At 53.2% G+C, this 19,315-nt stretch overlaps 1 protein-coding gene across 1 annotated transcript in view; it reads right to left on the bottom strand.

Annotated features, from left to right (window-relative positions):
• Positions 1–19,315, bottom strand: part of FAM178B (family with sequence similarity 178 member B) — a 98,232-nt gene that overhangs the window by 67,822 nt on the left and 11,095 nt on the right. Inside the window, 6 exon segments of the mRNA XM_059943479.1 lie at positions 1,033–1,138; positions 7,394–7,546; positions 12,273–12,377; positions 15,041–15,102; positions 16,096–16,514; positions 16,714–16,783. Coding sequence (XP_059799462.1) covers positions 1,033–1,138; positions 7,394–7,546; positions 12,273–12,377; positions 15,041–15,102; positions 16,096–16,514; positions 16,714–16,783 — 915 coding nt within the window.

The raw sequence follows: 19,315 nt of genomic DNA, 5'->3' as shown, positions 1-19,315 counted from the left end.
ACGCCGTGTCAGGGTCACACAAGGACCCTCTGTGGGCGACATCTCAGACCGGCTCTTTGTGCCTCCGACGCCCAACTTTGCGTCTGTCGAGCACTGTGCAAGGAGAAAGAAGCTGCACTGACTGTGGACAGAGAATAATGGCCGCTCTGTTCCCTGTGTGGCCTGGGCCTGGGGGAGGGGCAGCGAAGGGCGGATGGGAAGGACCCCAGAGGGAAGAAGAGAGAGCCAGAGGGCTCTTTCTGGAAGGCAGCCAGTCTGCCGAGGCCGAGGAGTTCTGAGAACAATCCACCCCGCATGGTGGCTCTAATTTACGGCTGGGGTCCAGGCTCCAACTGGCAGGAATGGGACCAGCTGGAACTTGGGACCCGCCGGTCCCCGGGCAAGGGAAGGTCCTGGGTGGGGGCCAAGGCTGCATCCCCGTGCCCTGCATTCAGATCCCAGCAGCTGGTTCCCGGGCTTTCCCTGCTGGCTTCTGCCTTTCTCAGTGCAAAGGTTCTGAGCCCCGGGCAGAATGCATGTCCCCCTGGCAGCAACCAGAAGGGAAGGGTGGGGAAGACAGAGCAGCTGTTCTAGGCTTTTCCAGCCGACCTACAACTCCACAGCGGGAGGCAAACACCCGAGCACCCCAGCTCAAAATTCACCAGGGCCCTCACGCCTGCAAGGCTGCTGCAGGGCTGTGCTCCCGCTGCCCATGGGACAAGGGCCAGGACCTGTGACTTGGAGATGAGCCTGGACACAATGCGAGCACCTGCTGAATGGCCCGGCCGAATCACACAGAGGGCCTCTGGGGGCAAAGCAACACCCTGTGAGGCACATGCTCTGGGGGGACCGGAATGAGACCACAGGCCGGTCCCTGCACCTCCCTGATTCCGTCATCACAAGCCTCCCTCCCTCCTCCAGCCTCAGCTGGGACAAACCCAGCAGCACCCAAGGCCAGAAGAGGGTGGGTGCCCAGCCCCTCCTGCCAGCAGCCCTGCCCAGGCTGTTGTGCCGGCACGCTCCCGCCACCTGGCGGCAGGCCGCGGTCCTCACCTGGAACAGCCACCGGAGCAGTGGCACGGGGTGGTGGCCCGAGGTCAGGTAGAGGCTGCTCAGGAGGCCGCTGCGCAGGAAGGAGAGCTGCTGGGCCAGCGGGGAGCTGTGGGAGCGAAGGGACAGAGGGGCGAGATCAGGGAGGTAGCCTTCTCAACACGCCTGTCTCCACGAGGCTGGGTTGGGGGGCATGGTTCAGATTTCCGCTTCACCGGGATGCTAGAAGCGCGTCAGTCACTGCTCTGGACAAAACTGCTGGTGGAGCCCTGGTGCAAGCATCCACTGGAAGGTAAAACAACCCATGGCACCATGAGAATCACCTGCTGTCCACAAACACATGTCACAGTGGGGTTTTTTTTTCTTTGGTTGGTTTTGGTTTTTCTTTGGCCACGCCGTGCAGCACACGGGATCTTAGTTCCCCAACCAGGGATTGAACCCGGGCCACAGAAGTGAAAGTACTAAGTCCCAACCACTGGACTGCCAGGGAACTCCCTTCACAGTGTTTTAAACACACGACTGAGGAATACAGTTTGTCCTTCCCGTTTGACGGGGGTGGGAGGAAACTGAGGCATTTTCCAGGGTTGTGAAAAGGACTTGCGTTGCAATGAGGAGAGGGCCTGGGAGCGGCACCTCTTAGCCAAGGGCTCCAGGCTGCAGCGGGCGGACAGAATTACCCGTGGGGCCCACGTGGAGCCAGCATCCGGGGTCTGGTTACACAGAGTGTGTCTGCCCTGTCTTGTGTTTTTCCGAAACAAAGGAGACACCTGAGAAGATGGGAAAGTAACAGAAAGGGGCCCAAGACAGGGAAGTCTGGGGAAGGAAATAACAACCAAGGGTGCCATGTGGGGTTCTTTGGAAACCACATGAGCAGCGACGGTCCCAGGGTCAAGGGGGAAGGGTGCTCAGACTCTCCATGCTCCTGGGGCCCTAACCTGTGATTCCATTCCCGACTGGATCCGGTGGGCCTTTCCCTCCCGCCAGGAGCTGCTGGCGTGGAGAGGAGCCCTGCTTTGAGTACACTGTTGCCCCGACAGATCATCTGGACCCACAGGATCCCAGGTCCCTGTACAACGAGGAGTTGATCTATTTTGCGTGGTTTTAGGGCCTCTGGTGGAAGGTGTTTCATTTCAGAGGGGCTGGCTAGACTTCATCACCCTCTTGTAGTCCTGGGCATCCCGTGGAGGCTGGGTGTGGGGTAGGTTTCTCCTACTCGGTCCGTGTTTGGTGAATGCCTCTTTGCTCTCTTTCTAGATAACGTCCTGAAGGCAATTAATAAGGATTCCAGAAAATGAAGAAGTAACTTCATGTTTGTTCTTCTTTTTTAATGGCCAAATCCAGGCAAAGAACATTTCAGACAGCATTTAAAGTCATGACTCTAGAGAGAAATTTCCTCGGTCGGCCCAACCTCCTCCTTAATCTGCCAGGAACAGAATGCTCCAAAACAAAGATTCTCCTAGGAGCCAAGCTGCTGTCTGCTTGAGTATATCCAGGCAATTTACAAATTGTATATGTGTTGTTTTTTTTTTTTTTCAAATCATTTAGGTTCAGAGGAGAAAGCAGCTTTGTTCCTGTGCTTGTGAAGCTGGCCGTTCTAAAGCAGTCCTTTATTTGTACATACAAACACGTGTGCACCCCAGGGCTGCTGGCACACACCACTCTGCTCCACGTGCTCAGTCACACGGATACTTTCATGGACTGACCCCCGCGATGCACGCGTGGTTCAAGCACAGCACCCCGAACACGGACAATACCCAAGCACACCGTGTCTGGAGGGCCTCACAAATTGGCAGGATCTGGACAGGGGCCATGTGGTAAGGAGGCTGGCGCTCTGGGGACTCTAGGAGACTCTGGCTCTGGCATTCTGCTCGGGGGGCACCCGCCAGCTTCTCAGTAGGGGAATTGATTGTACAAGCCCCTGTAGGCTCAGATAAACACATTTCCGACTGCTGCTCAGAGGGAGAGATACCCCTTGGGTGACAATGTCTCCCTTCTGCTACACCACTCTGCAGTGCAGTTTCTGCCAGAGAAATGATCAGTCTGCCTCGGAGTTCACTGCTGCTGAGCTAGGCTTAGTCTGTAAGACCAGGAGCTGGAGATACGCCGAAAGGGCACGGTCCGGCTGTGCCTCGAAGCGAATGGCTTTCAAGGAATTCTGTGCCGACAGCTAGATGAGATGCGAGCAATCTCCTCCGAGGGAGCTCGGTGTGAGGGCAGTGCTGCCTTGCCTCGGCTGCACCACGAGTCCCGTCACCACTCGGTGGAAGGACAGGCCGGCGGCAGAAAGAACCTCCCGCTTGGTGGAAGGGTGGGGATGGGCCTGGCGTGCAGACACCGCCCTGATCTGAGGCAGGAGGAGAGTCTGCACGGCAGCACGTGGGGAGGCCTGGAGGAGAAGGGAAGCGGGTGGCAGGTGTGCGCGCTGCAAACTCAGACACCGCGGGTTACAGAATCAACTGCTGTCAGATTTACACAAATCCACGGCGTGTCCACAAGCCAAGAATGCTGACACCGGGTCCAGGTGAGTGCCTGTGCTTGTGGCAAAGCCAAGGCCAAGGTCAGAAGTTATCCTGAGAATGTCAGCATGTCGTGGAGCAAGAAGGGGAGGAGCAGAGCCTCCTGTTGGGCAGCAGATGCCAGGCAGGCCCAGCTGAGCGTGAAGCCCCAGCTGCCAACCCTGAGGATCCCGGCGGGGGGAGGTCCCCACCCGGACAAGGAGCGGCCACAGTCAGAATGCGCTAATCCCCAGCCACCGCGGCAAGGACACGGGGCCACAGGAACAGAAGGAAGGAAGGTCGCGGGGGGCGGAGGTGATCAGCCCAAAAGGGGAATCACACAAAGGCCCTAGCCTGGGTCAGCAGGTTGGGCTCCTGGCGGAGCTCCGACCTTCTGCTTGGACTGTGGGTTCCTGATAAGGCCCACGTCAGGACCCCTCCAGCCCCCATCTCTCGTCTATTTTATGGGCAGCCGTCCCAGAGGGCGAAGTCTCTAAATGCCTCGGGAATCCCAAGTGATGGCAGAGGGCTAAACAGCGAGTGCCGTTATTTATACAGTATCAGTTTCCGCGCCTTTGCCAGGCTACCCAAATGTTAGCTTAAGTGAAATGCCGAGGAAAAGAACAGCAACAGATAGCGGCCCAAGCGCTCATCCCTGCTCCTCTTCGTTTTCCTTCCTTTGTTTAAACATCAGTGAGCGCCACGCTGGTTAGCAGCCCAGGGATCCCAGCAACAACCCGGCTGGCCACTTCTGCTGGCTCTGGATTTTGGGGGCAGGCGCAGCCAGCTGGGCAGCTCAGCCCCGTCCACACTCTGTAACTGCTGGACTTATTTCACCCGGGCTTCCCCCTGGCAAAACAGGAGCTGGGGCCTGGGCCTCGGGGAGGTCCGGTGCACGTGCATCATTCACACCGTGAAGCCCCGACCCACCCCCTTCCCTGCCCACTGAAGCCATCGCAGAGGGAGGTCCCCGCTGGCTTATCAGGTACCCCGAGAACAAACTGCAAACACCTCACGGGGAGAGCGGCCGGTGCACCCAGATGACAGACATGGGTCCTGACGCTCCCGCACACACTGCGGGGGCCCGGGGGGGGGCCCAGGGTACTTCAGCGGGCAATCTCCAAGCCCCCCCAGCTGGCCCCCATGGCACTGGCTCCTGCCTTGGAGCTGCCTGTGGGCGCGGGTCCTACAGCTTTTCCACTCGGGGCTGGGGGGGGGATTAGAGGAGGAGGAAAAAGTTCAGACCCTGGTACCAGCGTCTGTCACAGCATGTGACTTTGGTCCCAGGAACCGACCTGAGGTCACACGTCCAGCCAGGTGACAAACGAGACAGGATGGCCCGGGCCACCTCCAGTCCCACAGCTGTGGGTTCTGGGAGGAGATTTCTTGCAATGTAAACCTGTGTAGGTCCGAGCCGGGAGGACCAGGCCCTGCGCCCTCCCTCGCTCCGCAATCTGAGACAAACTGCTGTCTTAATCTGTGCCAAGATTTCCCACTTTGTGCGGTGGAAAGAAAGACAATATCCCTCTTCACCGAACAGCAAGAAGAAGCGAATCTACTTCAAGAAGTGATTTTTAAAAATCTCCTTCACTTCTCCCCCCAAACCTCTAATGATAAAAACGATACATGTTTGTCACAGAAAGTGTGGAAAATACAGAGGAGTCTAATGAGGAGAATAAAAGTCATCTGCAATCTCACAAAGTGTTCACTTTTTCTCCGGTGAGAAATTGAACCATACTGTTCTTTGAGAGATCAAGTAACATTTTCTTCTTCCTCCATCTTCATGCTTCCGGCTGCGCACAACGGGATAATTATTGAACGGCTAGCAAGTAATCCTCACTCTTGTGTCTGGGCTTGAAGTCCTTGGCACAAACAGGAAATAAAGGATGACCCACCCCCCTCCCCAGGCTAAAGGGTGATCTTCAGGAAGTGGCCCTTCCCCAGTGCATGGCAGGCGCCCCCTGACCTGGCCGCGGGCAGGGCGCGGGCATTCCTCCAGGAAGCCCCGCGAGCCAGGCCCTGCAGCCCCATCTCTGCTCTGCTTCGTGAGCAAACCTGAGGGCGCAGGGTCTGGATTCCCCGCTCCAGGGAAGCTGGCTGGCCACCTGGCCCCATTTGGCATGGCCGCTCGGATCCCAGGCCACCGCACCATGGGCCATCTCATCTGTCAAACACTTCCTGCCGGCCGTCCAGCCTGGGACAGAAAACCTGCTGTTGGCACAAAGCCCGAGGAGAAGCAGCTCAGGAAGCCGCCTGCCTTTCCCCTCTTACCTCTTCCACTGCCGTGAAGCCGTGCTCTGTCCCTCTCCTTCCTCCAGCTCCACTATCTTTCTTCTTTCCCTTCATTCCTTCCCCCCCACCTTTCCATCATCTCTTTATTAGAAATATTTTCAATTTGGCAATGGGAACTTCTACCAATATTCATACCCTCAGACCCAATCACCTCACGTCACATCCAGGGATCTATTCCAGAACTGCAGGCAAAATATTTCTGTATAAGGATACTCTCTACCACATTGTTTACAATGGGGGGAATAATTGGAAACAACCTGTATGTTGAGAAAAATGAGGAAAATGGTTAAATATGTTCGGGCATCAATGCCATGGGATATAGTTTCACCATTAACATTTCTTTGTCTAATTGCAACATTTGGGCCTTGTTTGGATCCTGATTTCAACAACATATTAAAAAACACTTAAAAGACAATCAAGGAAATCTGAATGCTGACTGATATTAATGCTATTAAGAAATTCCTATATTTTTTAGGTGTAATAATGTATTGAAGTTTTGTCTAAAGATAGAGTCTTTTAGAGACACAGACTGAAGTACTTACAGAATTAAATTGTATGTGTCTGGGATTTGCTTAAAAATAATCCCGAGGGGACAACATTAGTGGGCAGGGGTAGAGATGAACCAAGATTGGCTTTGAGTTGGTAACTGATGTTGAGTGATGGGTACATGGAGGTACACTCTACTTTTATGTATGTTTGAAACTTCCCATGATAAAGAGTTTTAAAGGAAACACATCAAAACATTGTTATCTTTCTATTATAAAATAAGATGGACTAGTGGGAAAACAGAACAAGATTCCTGCATTCCAGTGCTAATGTGGCCCCAACCTCCACGTGCCTTACAGGCTGGGGCAGGGGTTGGGGGGGGGCGCTGGTGGCCTCTCCTCTATCCCCTCGCCGCCAAGGCCCAGCAGGGCACCAGCCTCCTGGAGGGCCGCTGCACTGTATCTTGCGCGCTTTCTCTCTCTCTTATTCTTAGACATGTGAACTCACAGTTGCAAGCATTGCATGGTATTGTGGTAAAGTTTTCAAAAATCCCCTAAAAAATCAACATAGTCAGGGGTTATGTGATAATGACCATGAACACCTTCTAACGAGAGGAGGACCAGGGTGGCTGTCCTAACGTTATACAGAGTGTACCTGGGGCTGGGGACAAACTTTTCAGGGTCAGCATCACACACAGACCCAAGGAGGAGGAGGAAGTGGCCATGACAGGCTCTGGAGAACTGCTGGATGGCCGGGAAAGTGGCTCCAGTGTTGATGGAGACATAACCCCAAAGGCATGTATGATGGGTGTGACCAGAGCCGTTCCATGAAACTGGGGCATGGGGGAGGAAGAGGCAACACAATCACAGAACAGATGCCTAATATCTGCTGTAATGTAAGATTTTTTTAAAGTGTGTACATCTAAATTAGTAAATGAAATATTATAAGTAGATGCGTGCTATTTCATCTGTTTCCCTAAAAGCTGACATATCCAAGTTGGCAAAACACAGCTTTGGATTGCCTCATTTGGGGTGGTCCTTACCACGGGGTTCCCTGAGGGAGGGGCCTGGTAACGCCACGCCGGTGTTTACCTGAGGAACAGCTCTTCCAGGCGGCTCCGTGGCTTCAGGTGTGAACAGTCCAGGGTGCGGGGCAGAGGGTGATGCCGGGGTGGAAACACAGTCTCGCCTGGATGTACTGCTGGGATGACCCGCAGTGACACGGAGAACCTCTCCACCAGCTTCCTGGCAAAGCAAGGGGCAGGAGAGCCGGGCGTCAGCAGGCACACCTGGTCTGCAGCCTGGAGGGAGGCCAGGGAGGACCAGATGGCTGCCCCCGCCCTGCAGCCCCCGCCTGGTGGAGACCAGACCAGGGACACGGCGCCACCTGCCGACGGAGGGAGAGCCCGAGAGATGCAGACTGAGGAGCCCTTCCCCCTCCCACTCCCTGTCAGACCCCAACCCCTCCCTCAGGGCCTTAGTCCAGGAGCCAGAATCCTGGTCCCAAATCCTGCCCCACCCATGGGCTCTGTTCAAACTTTCACTGAGTGCCCACGACTGCGGGTGTCAGGCGCTGAAGGATGAGTCAGGCGTGGGTTGCCCTTGCACGGCCAGGAAAAGTGTGACGGGATCACGGCAATGCCCTCCAGCAAGGGGACCAGCCTCAGAGCCGCCACACGGTGCCTCGAGGGGCAGAGGAGAGAAGCGCTGGGCGGGCGCAGCAGGTCGGGGAGGGTCCCTGCTCGGACTCTGCCTCTGAGCAGCGTCCTCAAGCTCCCGTGAGCAGGACTCTCCAGGGAGCCTGCTAAACGCAGACACCCAGGCCCACGCTGCCCTGAGAGGCTCATTTAGTGGATCAGAGCTGGGCCCCACGGACAGGTTAGAAACAGGGAGAAAGAGAGGGGGTACATTCCGACTCTATGGGCACGCATCTAAGGGAGGCGGTGAAGAGGATTCCTAAGAATGAGGCAGATCTCTGCACCACGCAGGATGGAATGATCCCCTGAGCACAGTACGCAGTGGGTGAAAATAGCAAGTTGCAGAATAGGAAGTGCGTGTGTGTGTGTGTGCAGGCACGTGCAGGTCAACACACAGACATGCACACGCACGTTCTTAGACACACGCAACACCCACACACATCTGATGTACCCAACCAAGGTCTGGGGTAGTCCCTAGGGAACGGGATGGGGGAGGGGAAGGAAGAAGAGACATTTCCTGTTTATTTCCCGCAACTGTGTTCGGCTTGATTTTGCAGTAACATAACATACACTTAACAATAAAAATAACAAAATAAAACGAGCCACAGGCACTGCACCCCCTCCTCCCACCAGCGGAAGGCCCATACCCAGGTTCTCAGCCAGGCCCTGAGGCAGTGAACTCGGAGGGGACACTGCCAGGGACTCCCGTGAGGATCTGGGACCGAGTGGCCGGCGCTGGAAGTGGAGGTGCAGAGCTGGTGGCCCACCAGCTGGCCAGAGGAAACCTGTCACTCTCTGGCCAAGTGACCCAAGGTAAGGAGGGTCATCCTAAGGATGAAACGGCACAATGAATGGGAATGACGTCGGAAAACTGGGGAAGATTCTGATCCCGCAGCCTTTGGAAGTAGCCTTGGCAAACCACCACACAAATGGTGAAACAATTTTCTGTTCTGTTAACTTCTTTGCTCTTTGGGTTTTTGGCTATCTACGGTTCCCTATGTTGTTTTTATAATTTTAAGAAAGGTACAAGTTATTAGAAGTCTGTAAGAACTAGGCTCATCTGTAAAAAGGTCTCAGCTCCTGTCCCCCATGCCATCATTCAAAGGGACTTTTGTGATGTTAAATATAATGTATGTGCATTATTAAGAACTCTGAGATGACTCTCTCGCATCTAATTGAGGATTTCCTGTGCAGCCCAGCACTGAGGATAAAGCATGATGCTGTGGTATAAATATCCTCCCCTCCCCTGCCCCAGCACACACATAAGGTCTTTTAACTTCAAGGAACAGAGAATATAGGACATTGTCTATTCAAGACGCAAGCAATCCTTGGAGCAGGAGCAGATGATCTGCTCAGGATGACTGGGGGCCTTTCTGTGATGCGTAATTGTGGTGGTCACGTGACTCCTGGTCACGGGCGACCTGCCCGCCAGATGGTAGTCGGCCCTCAGCCTCGGCCTCACCCGTTCCAGACCCACACCCCTGCTTGGCAACCCCCATCCCACCCCTGGCCCCATTCAGGGATGGAAGAGGCTGCTGGCTTTGTACATCAGTGAGTAATTTTCTTTGAAGCAGAGAACTGAACTGTCCCATCAAAATGATCCCACATCAAAACAACCACCTCAGTGGCTGCTGTCAAAAAAGACTTTCTCAAAGTACTACCTGAAAATGTCACGTGCCCAGAAAATTATCAGCAATTTCATAGCCTGGAACACCGTACGCCCAGATAACTCCCTTTCTGTGGGGAAGTTTCAAAACATCCAGGCCATGACTTCCAGAATCCTGGACGCACTCAGGAGAAAGGCAAAGAGCTAGAAAGATTATTCTGGCTACAGAGATGTCTCAAAATGTTTACTTCCAAGGCTATCCATCCAGTGAGCGGGGAACCTGGAAAGCGAATCCACGGCCCCCGACATAGAAAACCGCTTCATCACTCATGATGCCACCAAGGCCTTTGGCCCAAACCCGCTGATTCCATTCAGTCCTCATGCTGTGCAGGGAGCCATCGTGAGACCGCGAGGCGCCCTTCCCCTGCCCCTGGGCAGCGTGTGGAAATGGGGACCAGTTAGGAGACAGGCGTCCCCTAATCCGGGCCAGGGGCCGGCAACTGCACACAGGCTGTGGCCTCCTCTCGCCCGCCTGTTTCTGCAAACGAGGTCTCAGTGCAACACGAGGAGGCTCGTGGTTACGGATGGCTGACATGGTTGACGGGTGCTTTCCCACCACGCAGCACAGCCACGCAGCCGCCGACAGGCTGTGTGGTCCTCAAAGCCTGAAATATTTACTATTCACAGGCTTTACAGAGAGTCTGCTAATCCCCGATCAAGTCCAAAGACAATTAGCAGAAAGACTTGAGAAAAAAAGCACACGGGCAGCCAAGGTGTTGCTTGGGATCCTCTCTGGGCATCAGTGAGGGTGGGAACCATTTGGGGGTCCTGAGAGTGGGGGCCCCCAGGTGTCTGTGTGTCATCGCTCATGCCCCTCAGTGAGTGGATGCAGAATGCTGACTCAGCATCAGCACCCAAACCAGACCATCATAGCTGGGACCTGAATAACGTCACCCGGATGCACAGAAAAGGCAAAGCCCAGACAGGCAGGCAATCCAGGGTGTGTGGACCAGCCTGCCCTCAGTCACATGGGGGCACGTGGGGCCTGAGGGAGGGAGGGGAGAAAGGAAAGGAAGGCAGACAGACGGACAGACAGATCTGTCCTGGCTCCACTTTCCCCCTCGGCTGCTGCCCAGTCTTCTCTTTTGCCATCTCCTCTCGTTCTCCTCTGAACCTATTCCAGGCAGGCTCGCCCCCAGTCACCCCCCAGGGCTGCTCCTGTCAAGGTCACCGTGACCTCTACGCTGTGCCCTCCGGCCCCTGCTCTTCTCTCTATGCCGGCTCCCGGCTGATCTCATCTGGTTTTGCAACTCTAAATGTCACCTATACATGGTGATTCCCAAGCTGGCCTCTCTAGACAAGGGGGTCCTTGTCTTGGTCTCACCCCGGGGGTCCCCCAAGTGAACTCTTGTTCCCGTGCCTGCCACCCCCCAGCATACGTCACTCAGCCCTCCTCCATTAAATGAAGACAACTCCGACCTCCCAGCTGCTCAGGCCAAAAACCCCGGGGTCCCTCTGATTCCTCTCTTTCTCCCAGAGCCTCCATCCAGCTCGTCAGCAAACCCTGTCGGTTCTACCCTGAAAACGTACCCAGAGCTTGCCTCCTCCTCACCACCCGGCCCTGACTTCTCCCGGATTACTACCACGGCGCCCTCCGCCCCCACCGCGCCCCGCGCCCCCCCGTCTACCCTCCACCCTGTTCAGATGAGCGGCAGCCAGCTTCCTGCAGCCTCCCTAACCTCCTCTCCCCTCACTGCTGCCGCCGCCGCGAGGCCCTCCCAGGGCCGCCTCTCACCATCTTCAGGGCTCTGCTGAAAAGTCAGCCACTCACAGAGGCCTTCCCTGACCCCTCCTCCGAACCTTCCAGCCCTCCCAGCACTGCTGACACCCCCTCCCCACTCTCTCCTTTCTCACGAGCACCTGTCACACAGCTTCCTTCATTCACCGTGTGCACTGGTGGTCTCCCCGCCCTGACGGCGAGCAACACGGGGGCAGAGACCTCTGTCTGGTTCTCTTCCTGCTGTATCTCCAGAGTCTGCACAGAGCCCAGCACAAAGTTGGCACATAACAGATGTTTAACGGATGGGTGGACAGACGGATGGACAGACGGACGGACAAATGGATGGATGGATAACGGTACCCTGAAGATGAATTCAACTGTGGTCCTCAGGTATCTCCGAGACCCCATGGTACAGATGACTCCAGCCCGCCCTCCAGACCATGGGCCGGCAGACTCCGGCCCAGACGACAGCTCTGACAGAAGCCGCCTTCCTTCCCCACACAGGGGAAGACAGAAAATGTCCCGTGGCTGTATTTTCCCCATTTAAAGTCAGTGTTCATTCAGACTGTAGTTTGAGACCTGGTTCCACACGTTTGGGCAGACAACTGGGGAAGAGCAGGCTGTATTTTATACCTCTCTGTCTTCAAAGGCCCACACTGGACCCTGACACACAGTAGGTGAATAAATCCTTCTCGAATCAATGAACAGATGTGGGATTAAGAGAAGGATGCAGCTTGAGAACTCATCAACAGCACACGAATCACGGTTGAAACCGTCCAAAACCAAGGGCAGGTGAGCACTTAAACCCTCTGCCTGGAGAGGCGGGTGCGGGGACTTGGCCCTGAGTGGGCACTCGCCTCCCCTCCCACCTGTGCCCACTCCCCGCACCTGTGCTCTGGTGTGAGCGGCACTTCTTCATCAGGATCCAAGGAATTGAGGTCAAGACAGCCCTGCAGAAGCAGCTTCTCTCGCTCCTGCTCCAGGGCCCGTTCCCTGCCAGGAGGTGAGAGGTGACAACAGGGTCAGCGCAGTGCCTGCTCATCCAGCCCCGTCACTGGGCCACAGGGGCCTCCCTGGGCACAGCAAGGCCTCGGCATGGGGACCAGGGAGCCCGGGGCCCTGTCTCCCTGCACAAAGCTCTCAAACTGAGATTCCTGGGGCGGGGGAGGGACTGCACTGCATCAGCTGTGCTGCCTGAGAGAAGACAATTTACGCTACACAACTTCAAACGCACCTTTACTTGTGTACTTTGTTCTGGCATCTGCTCGCTTTTTAACACACCAGGGACAGGACCTAGCCCTTCTGCTCCTCCCGGGTCCAGCCACACTGACCAGGAGCAGCCCCTGTGGCCATGGCTCCCCCGGGCCTGCCTCTCCGACCCCAAGTGGCAGCCCCCCAGGGCCTGCTCCTTCCCTACGGCACCTGCCCTGCCCCTGAGTCCGTTGTCTCCCTCCAGGCCTGAGCGCCTCACTTCCCTTTTCAATCGGCCCCACCAGAGGCCCTGCGTGCCGACCATCATCTTGCCGGAGCCCGGCTCCCTCACCTCCTGCCCTGACCACACGCAAACCCCAAGGGGGCACCAGTCCCCGCTTGGCCTTCTGCGTCCTTGTTCCCTCCGGCTGTTGAGGGAGCCCTGGGACCCCCCGGCCCTCACCCTGCCCTCCGGGTGCTCACTCTGGCTTTGCCCACTGGTCCTCGGTTCTCAAAGGCTTCGCCTCCAGCCCAGCCTGTCTTGGGTTCAGATCCTTTGAGCCAGCCACTAGATGGATGATTTCCAGCCAAATGTGGCCGGTCCTCCCGACATCGCGCACCCAATTCTCAATTCCTCTTCCCTACACAGGCCCCAGCCACCCAGGGCAGCAGGTCCCACGGGAGCTCCCTGAGGCCCCGTCTCATCACCACTCACCCTATTTCCCCCTCAGGCTTCCCATCCATTCTCCGTAACGCAGCCTGAGCGCTCTCTCTTAAACACGTGGCAAAACACATCAGGACCTGCTTAAAATTCGCCCACGACTCCACCCTGTGTTCATGAGGCTCCCGTTCACATCTCGGCTGCACCTCTTGCTCTGTCCACTCCCCACACTCTGGCACCGAGAATTCCAGTCCTAGCCAGCCAGGAGAGGCATGGCCTGTCCTTCCTGCCTTTACATGTGAGGTCACTCCTGCTGCCCTCCCAACTCTTATCCTCCAAGGTCCAAGGACAAGGACCCCCCCTGCGGAGCCTGTCCTAACTCCCAGGCTAAGTTAGATGCCATTATTCCAGGCCCCTCCATAGCAGCTTTACAGCACGGGAAATACTAGAATCATTGCGTTCAATTCCAGGTGAGTGGGGCTCACCATCATATCTGTATATCCGGTGCCTGGCACAGGGCACAGCGCAGAGCAGGAAACTTCCCATGCCAGGCACTGAGGAGTGGGTAGTTCCCCACGCGTGTTCACTTTCCTGCTGACACTTCTGAGTATCTAATATATTTACAGCTGGATACCGTACAAACATATAGACACGGCCCCTTCCCTAACTTACCCTCTGGTTAGGAAAAAATATACTCAGGTAAAGGAGTTAAACAACAAAAGTCATGGGCTATTAAGAGCCCAGAGGAGGGAGATGACTCTGGGGTGGGGTCAGGAATAGACACAGGAGAGAAAACAATCATTCATCCCACACGTGTGTTTAACCCCCTCCTGCGGGCAAGAACATGGGCTGGGAATTGGGAAAAACAGAGACCAGTGAGATGTCATTCCGACAAGAACCCAAGCATCAGACAACAGTCCTGCCTCTTAACTTCCGCAAAGAGAGTGTGCACACACTGAGCAAACACCACCAGAGAAGGGATGAGAACACAGAAGAATAAGCCTGTGGGCAACGTGCTCCCGTGCGTCAAAGCGCAAGCCCAGGGGTGAAGTCCACCACACCCCAGCCGCCCCAGTCCTCGCAGGCAATGGAGGAGCAGGATTCTAGTGTCTTCACCACTAAATGGGCCCTCAGTGCAAGCCAACCATGGCACCTGCTTTCCAGTAAAGAAAGAGCACCGGGGTTGGTTTCCATCCCCACCTCCGCCTCCCTAAGGGATTTCCAGTTCTGATGGGATGTGACTTTTGCCTTTAGAAACCAACTTCCACGTGAGACATGCTCACCGTAATCCCGGGGGGAGGGCAGGTGAACTAGACCAAGCACTACGGAATAACGAGCAAAGTGTGCTCAGGTGGCGGCGTGGGGCAGGGCGCAGGAAAAGCTGGCACCTTACCCCCCACCCCTCCCACTCCACCTCCGTCACCGTCGAGTCGATCGTCAGGCTGTGCGCCTCAGTATCAAAGCAGTGTGCTTCTTCCGCTTCGCTCAGTGGGAGCTGAGCAAGCCCTAAACTGGCATGAACTGGGCAGAATAGCGCCGAGGTGGAGAGAGAACCGGAACAAGGGCTCTGTGCGTGGTGAGGGTCCGGGGCTCTCTGCCTCAGAGATGCTGCCCTTTGACCCGCTACTGTTCTGCACACTCCTTATTCACCAGGGCACACAGGGCACTCAGGAGGCATGCTGATGGCGGGGGTAGGCTGCTTTATCCTGAGAGGAATTTGCTCTGAGTCTCTGAGGACAAACCCATGAAATTACTGCCAACCCCACAGAAATGAAGAGCCCCATGATGGACCCTCCCCACTCACCTCTTCTCCTGCAGTAAGTAATCCAAGCTGTTGACGTAGCACTCGGAGCCCCCAGAGGCGAGCTGGAGGAGCCACACGGGAATGGGCAAGAAAGAGGAAGACAAAGACGGAGGGAAAAAGAATAAAACTGAAGCTACGTTAAGCCCTTTACTTATTTTGTTTACTTTTCTGAATAGGCAATACATTCACTCGCTCACCTCCAGCCCCAGCCGCCCAGGTCCCCCCCAACAGGTGACCACAGGTGTTTACTGGCTGTGCTTTCTGAGGTACTGTACGCACAGACAAGCAACACAGGTGGTAGCACGCTACACCCCCTATTCTGCACTTTGCTGATTTTCAGTTAACAATATGTCTTCAGGGTCATTCCATACCAATACTAAAGAGATAGTAGTTTGTTTTTTTTTTTAAAAAACCACTTCCATGGTATTCTGATTTATGATTAGAACATAATTTATTAGTTCCCTAGTGATTGGCATTTTGGTTATTGGCAATCTTGAGCTATTACAAATAAATAAGTCCTATTCTTAGAATAAATTTCCCGGATCTATGGGCTCAAATGTCCCCACAGTCTTCCCAGCAACCAGTTTATTCCCGGCTTAAAGTTCATCACTGAAGTTTCCATTTAGGGATCCCAGGTCGCTGGACCACAGTTAGCCTGAGGCTTTGTGCCTGACCTCGCCCAGACCCATAATCCCAACCACAGCTGCAAAAGCCTTGAAGGGCCCACACAGGGGCGGCATCAAATACGGCACCACCCCACGCATTTTTATTAGCAGGAGTTAGGAGCAGAAATAAAGGGAGAGATGCAGCCCAGCCTTGGGGGCCCAAGCTCCCAGCCACGAGGGCCCAGGGGCTGGGGAGAGGTGGCGGGGTGTGTGTGGCCAAGGAGGGACAGTCAAGGCGAAGTGGCTGAAGGAGGGCAGTTGGGGTGTGGCTGAGGAGGAGTGGCCAAAAAGGGGTGGCTTGGGGGTGACTAAGGAGAGGTGGCTGAAGAGGGGCGGCAAGGAGAGGAGGCCAAGGGGCAGTTCCTGGCTTACCGAGGTGCGGGCGTCCACCCATGGCGCTGCAGCCTTTGGGCTGGTGCCTGCCGTGCTCCAGAACGGCTCCTCCAGTGAGGCCAGACCCCGCACGGGGTCTGGGTCCTGGGGCTCCTGCTTTGACTCCTCGGGCAGCTGGTGGGCCAGTCTCCTCAGGCCCCGAGGCCCTGCCGTGCCTGCCAGCCTCTGGGCTGGGGCCCCGCTGTCAGCCGGCACGGCCCTCCGCTTTAGGAACTCCACGGGCGGCGGGCTCCAGTCGCTGGGGAACATGTCTCCGGTGGCCTGCATCTTGGGCTTCTTCGACTTGGGAGCTGGAGCAGAGGAGGGGCTGCAAAGGCGCCGCGAGGGGTGCAGGAGCCCCTGGTGCAGGGGGTGGTCGAGGCAGCTGCCCTTCAGGTTGGGCAAGAGGATGGGCCTGGCGGCAGCTGCCTGAACCCCTGTGGACGGGACAGAGTCCTGCAGTGTCCCCACCTGCCTGCCACCATCCCAGCCACGGCGCCACACTGGCTGAGGAGAGGGGTGGCTTGGGATTGCTGTGGGCAGCATGCAAGGGGAGTCCCTCAACTGTGGGTTTTCCACTCCCTCGTGGCCCCAAACCTCAGAAAGGCTCCACCTGCACAGGGGAGCTACACCTACCATCTCTCCAAGGACGGGCTAGCACAGCCTTCTCGGGCCTGGCCATCTGCACACCACTGGGCGTTTTATCCTGGAAGGAACCACCTGTCAGGTGAGGCAAGCCTCCAGAAGAGAGCTAAGTGCTCTAGACGAGGTCCTGGGCCCCTGGGTGCCCAGGAAGGAACTCTCCCTCCAGCTCCACCCCAAGGACTCAGCACATGTACCACAAAGATCAAGTTGCTGAGGTGAAGGAGGCTTGATCTGACCTCTCATTTCAAGGACATGATGGGCAAGTGTAAAGACATCAACATTTTTTAAACCTGTACGAAATACTGCATAAAACAATATTATACAAACCTATTGTGGTAATCATTTCATGATGTATGTAAGTCAAATCATTATTCTGTACACTTTAGACTTATAAAATGGTATATATCAATTATATATTAATACAATTGTAAAAAAAGAAAAACATTTAAAAAAGAAAAAAGAAATATACATATATGTTAATGAACACACAATGTTTAAACATGTAATCTGTGCCAATAAAAACATAAAGAGGGGCTTCCCTAGTGGTGCAGTGGTTGAGAATCTGCCTGCCAATGCAGGGGACACGGGTTCGAGCCCTGGTCTGGGAAGATCCCACATGCCGCGGAGCAACTAGGCCCGTGAGCCACAACTACTGAGCCTGCGCGTCTGGAGCCTGTGCTCCACAACAAGAGAGGCCGCGATAGTGAGAGGCCCGGGCACCGCGATGAAGAGTGGCCCCCACTTGCCGCAACTAGAGAAAGCCCTTGCACAGAAACGAAGACCCAACACAGCCATAAATAAATAAATAAATAAAAAGGACTAGAGTATGGAAAACTCCAAATCTTAAAAAAGAAAAACAAAAAAACATGAAGAGAAGGGATGGAGTTGTATAGGAGCAGAGTTTTTGTATACTATTGAAGCTAGGCTGGTATTAATTCAAACAAGTCTGTAATAAATTTAAGATATAAATTATAATCTCCAGTGTCACTACTAACAAAATAACTTTAAAATATACAGAAAAGGAAATGAGGAGGGGATCAAAATCACACATTAAAAAAAATCAGTTAAACACAAAATTAATTCAAGCAAGTTTGTAATAAATTTAAGACATAAATTATAATCTCCAGTGTCACTACTAACAAAATAACTTCAAAATATACAGAAAAGTAAATGAGGAGGGGATCAAAATCACACACTACAAAAAAATCAGTTAAACAAAAAAGAAGGCAGTAATGGACGAACTGAGAAACAAAAAAAGATTTAAGATATATAAGAAACAAATAGTAAAATGGCAGAAATTCTTCCTTATCAGTAATTAGTTTAAACATAAATGAAGTAAATTCTCAAATCAAAAGGGAGATACTGGCAAAATGGACTAAAAAAACATGATCCAACTATATGCTGTCTACAAGAGATTCACTTTACATCTAAAGATACAAATAGATTGAAAGTGAAAGGATGAAAAAGGTACTCCATGTAAATAGAAACCCAAAGAGACCTGGAGTAGCTATATTAGCATCAGAAAAAATAGATGTTAAGTCAAAAAGTACTATGAGACAAAGCAAGCCATTATACATTGATATAAGGGTCAGTCATCAAGAATATATAACAATTATAAACATATATGCACCTAAAAACAGAGCTCCAAACTATGTGATGCAAAATGACAGAGCCGAAGGGAGAAATAATTATAAAATAATAGCTGAAGGCTTCAATATCCTACTTTCAACAATGAAATTATATGGAAGATCAAAAGAAAATAGAGGACTTGAGCAACACTATAAACCAACTAAACATAACCAGACATACACAGAACCCTTCACCCTGCAACAGCACAATATGCATTCTTTGCAAATACACATAGAATTTCTTCAGGATAAATTATATGTTAGGCCAGAAAACAAGTCTCAATAAATTTAAAAATACTGAATTCATATAAAGTATCTTTCCCTATCACAATAGAAACTAGAAATAAATGACAGAAGGAATTTCACAAATACATAGAAGTAAAACAAACTCTTTATCTATCTATCTATCTATCTATCTATCTATCTATATATATATTTACCAAAGGAGTAGAACTGAGTTCCAGAAATAAACACATACATCTATGGTCAACTGATTTTCAATAAAGATGCCAAGAACATTCAATGGAGAAAGAAGAGTCTTTTCAACAAATGGTGCTAGGCAACTGGACATCCACATGCAAAAGAATGACACTGGACCCTTGTCTCACCAGACACTATACACAATAATTAATTCAAAATAGATGAAAAACCTAAACAGAAGCACTAAAACCATATGACTCAGAGGAAAACATAGGGGTAAATCTTCATGGCTTCAGATTTGGCAATGGTTTCTTAAGATATGACACCAACAGCACAGGCAACGAAAGAAAAAATAGATAAATAGGATTTCATCAAAATTTAAAATTTTGCACTTCAAAGGATATTGTCAAGAAAATAAAAGGACAACCTACAGAATGTGACAAAATATTTGCAAATCATTTATTTGATTAGGGTCTAGGATCCAGAATATACGAAGAACTCTTACAACTTAGCAACAAAAAGGTAAAAAATCCAATTAAAAAATA

This window comes from Balaenoptera ricei, chromosome 13 (genome assembly GCF_028023285.1).
Source record: "Balaenoptera ricei isolate mBalRic1 chromosome 13, mBalRic1.hap2, whole genome shotgun sequence".
Classification (NCBI taxonomy): Eukaryota; Metazoa; Chordata; class Mammalia; order Artiodactyla; family Balaenopteridae; genus Balaenoptera; species Balaenoptera ricei.
Note: the sequence above shows the minus strand (reverse complement) of the source record. Positions and strands in the feature narration are given on the sequence as shown.